This window comes from Scyliorhinus canicula, chromosome 10 (assembly GCF_902713615.1).
Source record: "Scyliorhinus canicula chromosome 10, sScyCan1.1, whole genome shotgun sequence".
In the NCBI taxonomy this organism is placed as follows: domain Eukaryota; kingdom Metazoa; phylum Chordata; class Chondrichthyes; order Carcharhiniformes; family Scyliorhinidae; genus Scyliorhinus; species Scyliorhinus canicula.
The window spans coordinates 184,983,900-184,996,580 of NC_052155.1; the positions used below are offsets into that span (position 1 = coordinate 184,983,900).

Below are 12,681 nucleotides of genomic sequence, written 5' to 3' on the forward strand. Positions count from 1 at the left end.
GAAGCCCGATCCACCATGTATCTATTACCAAAGCCGCCATGGCAGATTCATTGGTGACAGCACTGTCTGTTGAGCCATCTGTTTGGAAATTGGCTGCTGTGTTTGCTTGGGTTGAAGTGACTACACTTCAGAAGAAGTCATATTGACGTTGACATGCTGAGATCATGAAAGGCACTAAAGAAATGCAAGGTCATTGTTTTTTTGCTTCATTATCTTAATCTGAGTTTAATTTCACATTAATCCTATTCTTCAGGAATGCTTGCCTCTATTTCGTCCATGTAAAAAGATGCCTGACATTCGAGACTTGTTGAGCTCGTGCTCGTGATTTGACGCTTAAAGATTAGGCTAAAGACTAGGGCCTAGAAATCCATGTCATTTTCAGTTGCTAAATCAGCACCTAAACTTTCAAATATTGCAAACGGGAAGCACAATTTCATTACAAAGCAGAAGTGTGCCACCTGTCATGGAGTATGCACCCAAACAAAAGAGTCCAGGGCCCATACCTGAAGAAACATCACACCTATTTGAGGTCCTCCATACAGAATTTGGTTCCCTCCCCACAGCCAACACTAGACCAGCGTTCACGGAAACCTGGTCTATCGGGACTATTGCAGGCTGCCATCAAAATAAGTTGAAGTAGGCTTATCCGCATGGAACCACAGGCTATTGCCAGCCACCATTTCTTGACCCCCACCCCCATTGGGTCTTATTTCTGTGACCCACACTGGTGAGCTGTCTGAGGATGCCCAGCAAATACCTGTAGTTGTCTGACTGAGGTCCTATATCGGTTGGGCTTTGGGTCTATCTATTCTGAATATTCTCTATGTCCAGCTTGTGTTAGCAGATCAGCGCATACAGAATTCTACAGTAGGAGCTTCGTGAGGATTCAGTTTACTCATTTATCCCCTGTTGTCTTATTTTCTTGTGGCGATGGCCAAACGATATATGGAAAATTAAAATGGTAATGACATTTGGGAATGGGCATTTTGCACTGCCACGTTTATCATCAAGTTACAAGTTTTTATTTTGTCAGGTACCTCGCAGATATTTCTTTAAGCTTGTCATTTTCCATTTATATTGCACCGTGGTGTGTCAAGGGGGCAGCACGATTGCGCTTTAGTTAGCACTGCTGCCTCACGGCACTGAGTACTCTCAATCCTGGCCCTATTGTCCGTGTGGAGTTTCCACATTCTCCCCGTGTCTGCGTGGGTCTCACTCCCACAAACCAAAAAAAAAGATGTGCAGGGTAGGTGAATTGGCAAGCTAAATTGCCCCTTAATTGGGGAAAAATAGAATTAGGTGTACTCAATTTATTTTTTAATATAAATTTAGTCGTGGTAACGGTCGTTTGAACCCATGTCCCCAGAGCACTTGCCTGGGTTTTTGGATTACTAATCCAGTGTCATTACCACTATGCCATCATCTCCACTGAATTAAAATACAAAACCTGGCATTAATGTGCCAAATATTTTGGGGCAGTAAACATGAATGTTTTAAAAATGATTACAGAAATTCCAGAGGAAAGTGGAGCACCATTTTAAAGGTGTTACTATTTATAATCCCATACAGATAAAGGCTCAATGTTGCGTATGGTCCGCAGCAGACATGCCCAGGTGGAACAGCAGCAGCACATTAATGCTGAGAAAGCACCAGAGGTCCTTTCTGAACGCACCCTGCCTGTAACTGTAGACCATGAAAGGCTGATGGTAGGTTGCGATATATGGATTGTTTATGTTTTAAGCATTGTATTTGAAATTAAATAATTTTTTTAAAGTATTTTCTGTAATTGTATTAATCTCTTATATTCTTTTATCTCTGTAGAGGTACCATTTCACCAGAGAGAAACATTAATTTGATTGCTTTTTTCTTGTAGCACTATGCAATTGAGTAAATTAACTTAACTTAACAAATGAAAATTGATTTTATTAGTAATTCTATAATAGAACTGAATTGCTCCTTTTAGCAGAGTTTATCTGTAAGCAAATACAAAATAGCAATGTAAATAGAAACTGAAAATGTCAGTTATTCATTCAACACCCACATCAGTTGTCTTGCTGTTTTCATACGGTGCTCTCATACAGTGGACAGTGTTCTTTCATTACCCCAGAAGTTTTCAATATCTTATTTCCATCCTTCACTGTAACATGTTTCTCCTGATATTTATACTTGCAGCTAACTAGCTGTGTGCTTCTAATTCTATAGATTAAACAAGTGTAGAAATGTAGTCACGTATGCTGCAGAATTATGTTAAACTGACTGCTTAAATGTATTCTTCAATCTGGGTTTACATGCAGAATCTCTGGGAACAAGCTACTAAGAAAACTGAGGGATTCACTGTACATCAGCTCGAAAAATTGTATGCAGTACTCAGTCAATGCATTTACCATCATCGTAAAGAGATTGACAAGACTACGCTAATACAGGTATATTACAAGGCCTTTCAACTTTGAAGCAAAGCATTCATTACTCCCTATCGAGGTTTACGTTGCATTTAATAGCCGTAAAATGTTGATGTGCTGTTTGTGTAATTAAATATTATTTCATTAGATCTATGATGAGTGACCAATCTAAATGCATCAGCCAAATAGTATATGGTATGAAATTCTCTCTATATAAACAATAGCCAATTTGCTATCAATTCAGCTATTTCTCCACAACTTTACATTTTTTAACCAAATTAGCCTATTTGTTGACGCTTCTTAACCTATATACCAAATTCAGGTATATTCAAATCCTCCTGTAGATGATTCTGTGCAGCTTTACATTCTATGTGAACACAATCTACATTTGTATAGTGACTTTCAGTAAAATATCCCTAAAACCACCTCCGGAATGTTGAGCTGCAAATTGGGGCAAAGGGAGACATCCGGACAGGTGACAGAAAGCTTTGGTCAAAGAGGTAGGTTTAAAGTGGGAGAGTGGTTTAAAGAGGTAACTTAAGTTTAGGGTCCCAAACAGCTGAAGACACGGCTACCAAGAGGAGATGAACAAGGCAACATTATAGTAATACAAATATGTTTTTGAGGATTGTCACGCTAAAGAGATAGGGACAGGAGAGGTCATGGAAGGATTTAGAAATGAGGATAAGAACTATTATTTTTTTTTTAAATAATAAATAAATTTAGAGTACCCAATTCTTTTATTTCCAATGAAGAGACAATTTAGCGTGGCCAATCCACCTACCCTGCACATCTTTGGGCTGTGGGGTGAGACCCACGCAGACACAGGGAGAATATGCAAACTCCACACAGACAGTGACCCGGGATTGAACCCAGGTCCTTGGTGCTGTGAGGCAGCAGTGCTAACCACTGCCACCGTGCTGCCTGAGGAGGATGATCTTTATTGTAGCAAGTAGGCATACGTTAACACTGCAGTTAAGTTACTGTGAAAAGCCCCTAGTCGCCACATTCCGGCGCCTGTTTGGGTACTCGGAGGGAGAATTCAGAATGTCCAAATTACCTAACAGCGCATCTTTCAGGACTTGTGGGAGGAAACCCACGCAGACACAGGGAGAACGTGTAGACTCTGCACAATGACCCAAGCCAGGAATCAAACCTGGGACCCTGTGAAGCAACAGTGCTAACCACTGTGCTACCATGTGCCCTAGAACTTTAGAATGGAGATGCACCTGGAGTTGATGTAGATTCATGAGCACAGATAATGGGTGATGGGAATTTGGTACAATTGAGAATACAGGACATCGAATTTGGGATGAACTAAAATTAATAAAAGCTGGAAGTCTGACCACAATAACAGAGAAAAATAGAGCCTGAAAAGTATATTTCAGCAATGTGTATATATAGTGGAGGGAGGTGCAGTTCTGGAGGTGGAAGTAGGTCTTTGGTGGTCGAGGAACTATAATTACCAAATATCATCTGTAGATTTGGCCACTGTGCTTCTGACCTTCGCTCCAAATGATTTATGAACATCTAAAACAAGAGATCCCAATAAAGACCCTGTGAAACCCATTGGCAAAACATTTCCAGTCTTATAATTCTACCACCACTATCTGAGTTCTATCAGTCAAGCAATTACAAAGATCAAGTTTTTAGTCACCCCACAGCCCAAAGATGTGCAGGGTAGGTGGATTGGCCACGCTAAATGACATTGTCCTTTTGACTTGTTGCTAAATTTTGCAGATTGTGATTTAATGAAGCATCTTGGGATGTCCTTTTTCAGAGTTAAAAGTGCAAATTAAATGCCAGTTGCGTACTGCATTGCACCTCTTGTCCAACCCCTCATACACCTCTGCAACCTTTAACATCACCCCAATTGTTCCTATCCAGTTTTCCCCTCTGAAAATATTTCGAATCATCCTATATTTCAGAATTTATTTGGATGGAATTATTGTTTTTTGACAAAGGCTAAATAAACAAAATGCTACATTCTCTTCCCATAGGATTTCAAAATAAAATTTCTGACTGAGTCACATCAGGAAACTTTCCAGGTTCCCTACGTGATTTTGTATGAGTCAGCTGGTCTCTGTTGGGACTGTAATAGAAGTGCAGGAATTAACTTCAACACCTCCGAGTAAGGGAGGGAAATTAACCAGAGTTCCCAACCCTAAACAGTGCCCAGCAACCACTACTACAATTTATTTATGTAGGAGTATCAGATGACCCAGGACAATGTTCAAATCTGATATCCTACACAGTTGAATAAGTTACTGCTGCTCACTTGCCAAGGCTGACCCATGAGAGATAGTGGGTGGACAGCTGCCGTTATTGAATCTTAATGAGAAAATCATCTTTAGGAAGAGAGAGATTTGGCCTTTCTTATCCTGAATTTATCAATGAATAATATTTGTTCATGGTAAACATGTGGGCAAGAGTGGGGACTGTAGGGAAGATGTGCACACTGACCATAGCACCGTGAGACAGGGAGCCATTCAAGTAGGGAGAAAAGAGAAATGTAGTCATAGTCGGGGATAGTATAGTTGGGGGAATAAACACTTCTCCGTGGCCAGGATCAAGAGTCCCAAAGACCGTGTTGCCTGCCTGGTGCCAGGGTTTGTGACATCTGCTCCAGGCTGGAGGGGAACTTTCAGTACGAGGAGGAAGATCCTGTTGTTTGGTCTATGTAGGTATCAAGGACATAGGTAGAACAAGGAAAGAGGAGGGCAGCACGATGGCCTAGTGGTTAGCACAGCTGCCTCACGGCGCTGAGGTCCCAGGTTCGAATCCCGGCTCTGGGTCACTATCTGTGTGGAGTTTACACATTCTCCCCGTGTCTGCGTGGGTTTCGCCCCCACAACCCAAAAAAATGTGCCGAGTAGGTGGATTGGCTACGCTAAATTGCCCCTTAATAAAAGAAAACAAGGAAAGAGGTTCTGCACAAGAGAGTTTGAGGAGCTAGGCACTAAATTAAACAACTGAACTTCCAGGTTATATTCTCTGGATTATTACCCGAGGCATGTGTAAAATTAGGACGTGAATACGTGGCTCAAAGACAGGTGTGAGAGAAGTGGGTTTTGGTTTGTGGGGCACTGGCTTTAGGATAGCTTACATCTGAACTGGGACCAGAGTTCATGCAAACCGCACAACTTGGGAAAGAGGGCTTTAAACTACGTTTGTGGGAGGCGGGGGATGGTTATGGTTCTGTAGATGGGATATGTAGGCTTACAAAGCAAAAGGATATGACAACATTACATGGTGGCTATTCAGATAATGATACCCAGAGTGTGACAGGAAAGGATGGTGTATACAACGGTAAATAAAATGCAACAAATGGGGTCAAAAAGGGAAAACATAACAACAGGGCAAAATGAATGGCTCTTAAATGCAGATATGTGGCATTCAGGACAAAATTAATTAACAGCACAAATTGAGGTTAATGGGTATGCTCTTCTAGTCATTACTGAGTCGTGGTTACAGGGAGATTATACCTGGGAACTAAATACTCGGGTATGTGACTTTTCGTAAGGGCAGGGAGGAAGGAAAGTGTGGGTAACTGTTAGTACAAGATGGAATAAGTACAACAGCAAAAGATTATCTTAGTCGGAAGCTGTAAAATCCTTGTGTGGAGGTAAGAAATAACATGGGGAAGACACTGGTGGGAGTAGTATATAAACCCCAAAATATTGTTGGACCGAGAATAAATCAGGAGATAATAAGAGCATGTAAAAAAGGCAGTACATTTCTGTAAATAGTTCATGACTTACAACAAAGATATCCCAGTGAGGAAGAAGGATTTTCAGAAGGGGATAAATCAACCAAGGAAGTGAAGGATAGTATTAAACTGGAAAAAAAACATAATGTTGCAAAGATTACTGGTAACCAGAGGATTGGGAAAGTTTTTTAAAAAACAACAAACGGTGACCAAAACACAGGAAGATAAACTAGCAGTAATATAAAAATGGATAACAAGCGCTCCTTTAAATATATAAAAAGGAAGAGAGAGGCCAAAGTGAACATAGGCCCCTTACAGAATGAGACTAGGGAAATATAATGGGAAACCAGGAAATGGCAGAGGAGTTAAACAAATACTTTGCATCATTCTTCATGATGGAAGACACTAATAACATTCCAGAAATATTAAATAATCGGGAGGGGGGGGGGGGGGGGGGAGGAAAGAGAGAGGAGAGAATTCATACAATAACAATCACGGGGAAACTAGGACTAAAGGCCATTAAGTCCCCTGGACCTGATGGGTTGCATCCTAGGATCTTAAAAGAAGTAGCTACAGATTGTGGCGGCACTGATAATCTTCAAAGCATCTTTAAATTCTGGGAAAGTCCCAGAGGATAAAAACAAGTAACTATAGGCCAGTTAGCTTAACTTCTGTCGTTGTCCTTTCTAAAGGCTGATGTGGAGATGCCGGCGTTGGACTGGGGTGAGCACAGTAAGAAGTCTTACAACACCAGGTTAAAGTCCAACAGGTTTGTTTCAACCACAAGCTTTCGGAGCGCAGCTCCTTCTTCAGGTGACTGGAGAGATATGATCCAGAAACATTTATATAGACAAAGTCAGCGATGCCGGACAATCCTTGGAATGCGAGAATTTGGTATATCTCATACGCTGCAGGAAAGGATGCCCCGAAGCGTGGTACATTGGCGAGACCATGCAGACACTGCGACAACGAATGAACAGGCACCGTGCGACAATCACCAGGCAGGAATGTTCCCTTCCAGTCGGGGAACACTTCAGCAGTCAAGGGCATTCAGCCTCGGATCTCCGGGTAAGCGTTCTTCAAGGCAGCCTTCAGGACACGCGACAACGCAGAATTTCCGAGCAAAAACTTATAGCTAAGTTCCGCACGCATGAGTGCGGCCTCAACCGGGATCTTGGATTCATGTCGCATTACATCCACTCCCCACCATCTGGCCTGGACTTGCAAAATTCCACCAACTGTTCTGTCTTGAGACAATTCACACCTCTTAATCTGGAGTTACCCCTATCTCTGGATCTGTAATGATTTGATTACCTGCAAATTCTCGCATTCCAAGCGTTGTCCAGCATCGCTGACTTTGTCTATATAAATGTTTCTGGATCATACCTCTCCAGTCACCTGAAGAAGGAGCTGCGCTCCGAAAGCTCGTGTTTGAAACAAACCTGTTGGACTTTAACCTGGTGTTGTAAGACTTCTTACTGTTTCGAAAGGCTGTAATAGCAGAACATTTAGAAATGCATAATATGATGAAGCAGAGTAAGCATGGCTTCATGGAGGTGAAATCGTGCCTCACCAATTTATTAGAACTTTTTGAGGTGATAACAGGATAGATGAAGGTGCATCAGTAGATGTAATACACCTGGATTTCCAAAAAGCATTCAATAAGATCTCACACAAAACTACTTAAGAGCCCATGGTGTTACGGGTAGTATATTAGCATGGAGGATAGCCCATGGTTTCAGGGGGTAGGATATTAGCATGGATAGAGGATTGGCTAACTGATAGAAGACAGATGGGATAAGAGGGGCATTTTCAGGATGGCAACCTGCAACCAGAATAGTGCCAAAGGGATCCGTGCTGGGGCCACAATTATTCTCAATATATATGAATATCTTGGATGAGGGAAATGATTTCCAAGTTTGCGGATGACATGAAAATAGGTGGGAAGACAAGTGATGAGGATGACAGAGTCTACAGAGGGATGTAGACAGGCTAGGTGAGTGGGCAAAAACTTGTCAGGTGGAACATAATGAAGGAGAATGTGAAGTTATACACTTCGGTAAGAAGAATTTTGGAGCACAGGGCAAATCATAAAAGCTAGCTTGCAACTAATTGGGAAGCAAATGGAATGGAGTATAAAAATAGGGAAATCCTGCTAAAACTACCAAGGCACCAGTTAGACTACACCTGGAATACTGTGAACAGTTTTTGTCCCCTTATCTAAAGAAAAATATACTGGCATTGGAGGTAGTCCAGAGTAGGTTCATCAGGTTAATCTCTGGTACAGAGGGATTTTCTTATGAGGAGAGGTTGAGTAGATTGGGCCTGTACTCATTGGAGTTTAGAAGAATGAGGAGAGATCTTATTGAGACATATAGGATTCTCAGGGGGCTTGACAGGGTAGATGCTGAGTTTTCTCTTGTGGGAGAGTCTAGGACCAGAGGGGATAATCTCAGAGTAAGGGGTCGTCCATTTAAGACATGAGGAATTTCTTCTCTGATGAGAGTGAATCTGTGGAATTCTTTACCGCAGAGAGCTGTGGAGGCCCTGGGTTGTTAAGTATGTTCAAGGCTGAGATGGGCAGATTGTTCATCAGTAAGGGAATTGAGGATGGAGTTGAGGATTATCAGATCAGCCATGATCTCATTGAATGGCGGGGCAGACTTGATGGACCGAGTCTTATGGATCGGGTACGATAATTGAATGTCATTGGATGTTTTTTTTCTTTTTCCCTGTCCTATAGGAAATGGAAAATGAAGTGAGGAAGTTAAGTCAATCTTGAACTTTGATTGCAAATAGATTTACCTTGTGCTTGTTCCCATCACTTCTTCAAGTTTTTGTATTTTGAATGTTTGTAACATAGAATGTAAAATCAGCTTTTCCATTGATTTAATCCTTTTGAATGTAAATATATACTACCAGAACATGAAGTTTATACAGTTGGACTAAAAGTTTTGCCATATTATCTTGTTAAAAGCCATATTTTGTAATTTTATGTAAAGAATAAAGTATAAACTGAAGAATTTCTACCCACTATCAGGCTAATAGGAACTGCAATATACTGTATTCTTTGCATGTTCCATTTGTTTGGTCATTTTTTGGTTTGGAGATTATTTATTTAGCTGCACTCACTTTTACCATAAAATCTTTCAACACAGAATTTGGACAATGTCAAGCCTGTGCTGGCTCTTGTGGTCATAAGTACCTCATCCTATCCTCCCTTTTCAAAAGACACTGAAAATTCAGCCACTTTAGTATCTGAGCAAAATAGTTAACAAACAAACTAGTTTAGATTTTAAAAATTCTGGATTCTTACCTTTATTGCCACCTATATCAAGTGAACAAGACGGAAGTCAATTTTCCAGTTTTTCAAACTATTTACACATCCTGCTAACTATGCTAATAGAGTATTAAAAAATTTCCATCTGCTGTAAGATCTTCCACATTCTTTGGTTTATGGCCCTTTCCTGCAGCAAACACCTTAATTGGACTGCTGGATTTCAACTGTTCATTTAGCTGCACTTTGGTAAGCAGTCATCATTTGCTGTTTGCCGTAAAAGCAGTCAAGTAATTTGAAAATAGTTTTTGGAAAATTTAATGTAAAATGTATTGTGCAGCAAAACAGGAAGATTGGATTGCAGCTGGGTACAGTGCAAATATAACTAAATACCATGGCACGTGATAAAACATTGTAAAACAATTAACACATTTGGGTCTGCTATTTGTAAATACAGCTACATGAACATGCAGCAAAGCTGGTTTATAGCTTCTCTGGCAGTAGAAAGTTTGGATCCCTTTATTAAATAAACCCAGAACAGTAAGTAAAACTAAACAAATGCTGCAACAGATTTACAATTGAAATTATTTAAAGGAAGCACTGCTGTTACAGAAATGTTTCTAAACTTTACTTGAATCACAACTTCCCATATTACTTCCCTCCCTCCAGTGCTTAAGGCTCTGAATACAATTGCAAATTTTCAATTGAAATATTTACAGCTTTTTTTTACAGCCAGAAAACAGGATATTGATATACATTGAAACATGACATCTGAAAAGATCATAGCTCAAACTAGATTTTTGGCATTCATCTGCAAGATAGTTTAGAAAAAACCTCAAGTAGTTTACAATAAATACAATGTTTCAGAGTGCAACTGTAACCGATACTTAATTTAAATCTCATTCTACTCTTTGTAGCACCTGTCCATATCATTTTCAGAGGGGAGTTTATCCCCCTCGTTGCCTTGGTGTTGTTTTTGCCTCCAGGGACATTACATGACTAAGTGTGCAGTTATAATGTCCTGGCCTTTAAGTAAGTTGAACTGGCCAGCTGGTGGTTTCCTGCCTGCCATTTACTTCCATGTACCTTGCACAGTAAAGAACATACTGGAACGGTAAATAAAGCAAATGTAGTGGCCATGATTTACAATTCAGCACAAACACTACGTTGATACTTATTATTGACGTTGAACATCAAGGTATTTTTTCATATTGTTCAGAATATGGTTGATCCTTTGTTTACTAGGTTTTCAATTTGTGTTTCATTGGTGTCAAATTTAATAAAGCAAGCAGATCCAGCAGTTATTTGTATGCTTTCCCAACAATGATGAGCAGCCTAGTGTGTAATGGTTATCTAAACCCTGCAAACGTTGTGTGGCAGAAATTGGTATTTTATCCAAAGCTGCTGAAATCCAGAAAGCTTCATTGGCCTGTAACAAAGTTAAATGCAGCACCAAAAGTCCACTTTGATGCAGACTCCACCCATTTTCAGGATGAACAGCACAGCTATCAGCCAGTGCTGTACTGTTGGAAGAAAGCTTTAAATCATCCAAACACGAGCTTTCGGAGCGCAGCTCCTTCCTCAGGTGAGGAGCTGCGCTCCGAAAGCTTGTGTTTGAATCAAACCTGTTGGACTTTAACCTGGTGTTGTAAGACTTACTGTACTCGCCCCAGTCCAACGCCGGCATCTCCACATCATTAAATCATCCTTTATAGCTTTATATTGCTACATGCGTCCATTTAGAGGCAAAACACTTGAGCTTTGACTCATTGAGCAACTTACAGGAAGGTTGTACTGTGCCACCTGAACTTTGCATAAAATTCTATGAGGAACAAAAAGCAGAGATTGCAGAGCAATCCAATTATCGCTGTGCATTACTCCTGATGCAGGAAATTCAAATGTATATTAAATTATTTAGTTGATTTATATTGCCTGAAACGTGGATTTAAAAACAACTCGCCTTTCGAAAGTTAGATCTGAATGAAGCCCTTGCTCAATGCGGCACCAAAAAAAAATCTAAGACTGGGCAGCGTCGCGCAAGAACAGAAGGAAAACTCCATTAGGATAATAGCAGTGTGATCTTCTCGGCCATTTGGCTAATACCTAGATCTGGCATGTCTCTCTTGTACGGAGACCACGAATTGGATTCAATTTTAATTGGGTTTTGGTGCCGGCCAGGACTGCATTAGGAGTTTGCCCCCGTCCACACTCTGAGCTCTGGCTTTGTAACTCTTGATAAGGAATAAAACTAATACAGTAGTGTGAAGCCCGGATGGTGCTGGCTCTGCAAGAGCTGCCATTAGGCTCCCTCCCCACTGCCCTTACGCTTCTCCTCTGTGTCTGTGCCCAATCTGCTGCCATCCTTTTACCTTTTTCGGCAGCACATTCCACCTCATAACTACAATTAGAAAACGAAGTTAAAAGCTGAAAGGCGGATGAAGACCTCCTGGCGGGCGGCAGCAGCCTCACCTACCGCCACCAGTGACGGCACTCCAGCTGGCGTTTTGCGACACGCCTCACGACAAGTAACTTGCTTCTGATCCAGGTTTCATCGCTGTGACCCAGTCGTCTCCCGACTTCAATACTGTGTTTTCCCGCTCGTCCAGCAGGTTCCCTCGGGCCAGGGGTGGAGAAGGTTTGCCCGGGGGGGGGGGGGAAGCTGGCGGTAGTGGTGGTGAAACAAAAACGGAGGGCAATCCGGTTTACGGCAGCGTCGCTTTCCGATGACGTCAGGCCGTCTGCACCGCCATCCCTCCCCAGTGAAAATCTAAATAATGAGTGATTAATTAAAGAGCGGCGTCGAGAATCGGGAGGACAATGCGGCCCGGATGGTCTCGGGGAGTTGGGTATGTCAGCTGGCCCGAGGGGGGAGGTGAAGCGGTTCCGCTGGGTTGAGGAGGGGGAGAATGGGTCAGCGGCGGCGGTTGCTCCTCGGGGCCGGGAATGTGGCCCGGCGGCCGCGCTCAGGCTCCCACTGTTTGTAAGGAGCCGGGGGACCGGTGCTGTGGGGTCAGCAACCGTCACACCCCCCCCCCCCCCCCCGGGAGGGGGGCTTCCTGGGGGGGGGGGGGGGGCAGTGCGCACGCGCAGCCCATAACACAATAAACACCCCTCCCATGGGCGAACCACTCCCCGGGCCATGGAGTGACCCCCCCCTCACCCTCTTTCTCCCCCCTCACCCTCTTTCTCCCCCCCCCCTCCCCTCTTCTCCCCCCCCCTCACCCTCTTTCTTCCCCCCCCCTCACCCTCTTTCTCCCCCCCCCTCACCCTCTTTCTCCCCCCCCCTCACCCTCTTT

At 42.4% G+C, this 12,681-nt stretch overlaps 2 protein-coding genes across 5 annotated transcripts in view; both read left to right on the plus strand.

Moving 5' to 3' along the window:
• The window catches only part of LOC119972833 (ATPase family AAA domain-containing protein 2-like), an 82,169-nt gene extending 71,486 nt beyond the window's left edge, over positions 1-10,683 (plus strand). For all 4 annotated transcript variants that reach the window (XM_038810317.1, XM_038810315.1, XM_038810318.1 and 1 more), the window contains 3 exons: positions 1,570-1,706; positions 2,295-2,423; positions 8,852-10,683. In XM_038810317.1, coding sequence (XP_038666245.1) covers positions 1,570-1,706; positions 2,295-2,423; positions 8,852-8,890 — 305 coding nt within the window. In that variant the 3' untranslated portion in view covers positions 8,891-10,683. The remainder of the gene's footprint in view (positions 1-1,569; positions 1,707-2,294; positions 2,424-8,851) is intronic.
• Positions 10,684-12,102: 1,419 nt separating this feature from the next.
• LOC119972834 (zinc fingers and homeoboxes protein 1-like) overlaps positions 12,103-12,681 on the plus strand; it is a 29,319-nt gene continuing 28,740 nt past the window's right edge. Inside the window, exon 1 of the mRNA XM_038810319.1 lies at positions 12,103-12,231. The gene's annotated coding sequence lies outside the window, so the exon portion shown is untranslated. The remainder of the gene's footprint in view (positions 12,232-12,681) is intronic.